Source organism: Arvicola amphibius, unplaced genomic scaffold, assembly GCF_903992535.2.
Source record: "Arvicola amphibius unplaced genomic scaffold, mArvAmp1.2, whole genome shotgun sequence".
Classification (NCBI taxonomy): Eukaryota; Metazoa; Chordata; class Mammalia; order Rodentia; family Cricetidae; genus Arvicola; species Arvicola amphibius.
The window spans coordinates 26,995-29,229 of NW_024582357.1; the positions used below are offsets into that span (position 1 = coordinate 26,995).

General features: G+C 41.2%; 1 protein-coding gene across 1 annotated transcript; it reads left to right on the top strand.

Moving 5' to 3' along the window:
- Window positions 1-996: 996 nt before the first annotated feature.
- LOC119805918 (olfactory receptor 11G2-like) lies at window positions 997-1,983 on the top strand. Its single transcript, XM_038317692.1, has one exon. The coding sequence runs from the start codon at window positions 1,012-1,014 to the stop codon at window positions 1,981-1,983; it is 972 nt and encodes a 323-aa protein (XP_038173620.1). The 5' UTR covers window positions 997-1,011.
- Window positions 1,984-2,235: the final 252 nt, after the last annotated feature.

The following is a 2,235-nucleotide window of genomic DNA, read 5'->3' on the forward strand; positions in this document are numbered from 1 at the left end:
GAGTATGACTTTGTAACACATGAACACTGCATGAAATTTAATTCTCACTGGAATTTATGTTTTATTGGAGCATGGCCACATGCATTCTTCTATAGCTGGTCGAGAGCCTGTTTGGGCTTTACTGTCCTAGAGCTGAGTAGCTTTGACAGAAATTATATGACGCATGAGCATAAACTATTTACCAACCCCTACTAGAAAACATTGCAGAGGTAGAAAGGTGGGATCTCTGTCTACTGAAATATGACGTGGGGTTTGTGGTCCCAAAATACATTCCCTGCATTGGGATGAGGTATCACTCTCTGCTGGCCAGTGTTATATCCAATAATCCCTGTTTTAAGTTTGCAGAGGAGTGTGCATGCTTGCCTCATGTACAAAGAAAGGGAAAGATGGAGAGAGAGACAGAGGGAGGAAACAAAGATCAGAGATGGTAATGGAATCAAATTTAAAGCCAAAGCTTGGAAGGCTATGCCAAGTATGTTGGGACGTTTACTGATAATCTACATGCAAGGGTTAATCTAGTTTCAGATTTTTAAAAGCCAATATGGATGTAACATGAATAATAATTACAGATGGAAGAATACTATAAACCAGGAGATACAAGGATTTTACTTCTTCTAAAATTTGGGAGGAAATAAATCTTGTTTTGTGTGAAGATATCTATATATACTTGACTACACAGGTGTAAGATATTGAAAACTGTAAATATCTTTGAAAATTGCATTACAATTTAACTTAATAGAATATTGATGAGAAGGAGGAGGAGGATGAAGACGATGCGGAAGATGAAGAGGAGGAGTGCTTATCAATGATCACCAAGATTTTTCTTCTGCGTAGAGCAGAAAGTGTAGGGAAGCAAAGAAAGGGAGTAACAGTCATTTTAGTACAATATATGTCTTGCATGGCTAATATATATGTGATTTCTCTCTCTCTCTCATGATGATTTAAATATAAGCCTGAGTCCTCAAATGACTTTATCTGATAATCTCTGGTGCCTTTACAGCTCACAGACAGATGAAAACCCTCAACAGACCAAGTAACTCCAGCACCATCTCTGGCTTCATCCTCCTGGGTTTCCCCTGCCCCAGGGAAGGGCAGATCCTCCTCTTTGTGCTATTCTTTGTTGTCTACCTCCTCACACTCATGGGCAATGCTTCCATCATCTGTGCTGTGCGTTGGGATCAGAAACTCCACACCCCCATGTACCTCCTGCTGGCCAACTTCTCCTTCCTGGAGATCTGGTATGTCACCTCCACGGTCCCCAACATGCTGGCCAACTTCCTCTCTGACACCAAGGTCATCTCCTTCTCTGGGTGCTTCCTGCAGTTCTATTTCTTCTTCTCCTTGGGTTCTACAGAATGCTTTTTCCTGGCAGTTATGGCCTTTGATCGCTACCTTGCCATCTGCAGGCCTCTACACTATCCTGCTCTTATGACTTTGCGCCTCTGTAACATCCTGGTGATCTGTTGCTGGGTGCTTGGTTTCCTCTGGTTCCCCGTTCCCATCATCATCATCTCCCGGATGTCCTTCTGTGGGTCCAGGATTATAGACCATTTCCTATGTGACCCAGGCCCTCTGTTAGCACTGACTTGCCAAAAAGATCCCATAGTAGAGCTGGTCTTCTCTGTCTTAAGCCCTCTGCCTCTCATTATTCCTTTTCTCTTTATCATGGGGTCTTATGCTCTGGTCCTAATAGCTGTATTGAAGGTCCCTTCGGCCTCTGGAAAAAGAAAGGCTTTCTCGACCTGTGGGTCCCATCTGGCTGTGGTTGCATTATTCTACGGCTCAGTATTGGTCATGTATGGGAGTCCAACGTCTGAGCACGAAGCTGGAATGCAGAAGCTCGTGACTCTGTTTTATTCTGTCTTGACCCCACTTCTTAATCCTGTGATCTATAGTCTTAGGAACAAACATATGAAGACAGCCCTGAAGAAAATTCTGGGGGAGATAAAAGTTTGGTTGTCAAAAAAGATTCTGGGCAATTAAATTTATATTTAACTTATGTTCAGTTTTTAACTGGTTTAAATGACTAAAATCTGAAGCATCTAGTAGACTGGCTACACTATTTTTTTGGTTTTTGAACATTTATCCTGCTTACTTTCATGTTTCAGTTGCTTTAATTTAATGTTAATCATATTTTAAAAGTTGTAAGATGATGGATCAAGTTAAATGCTCTTCCAGAACACAGATAAGGCAGATTATTTTGATCCTATTTAAGTTTTATTGGGGTGAATTAAA

Coding starts and splice junctions, on each gene's coding strand:
- LOC119805918 (XM_038317692.1), top strand. CDS start 1,012: ATGAAAACCCTCAACAGACCAAGTAACTCCAGCACCATCTCTGGCTTC.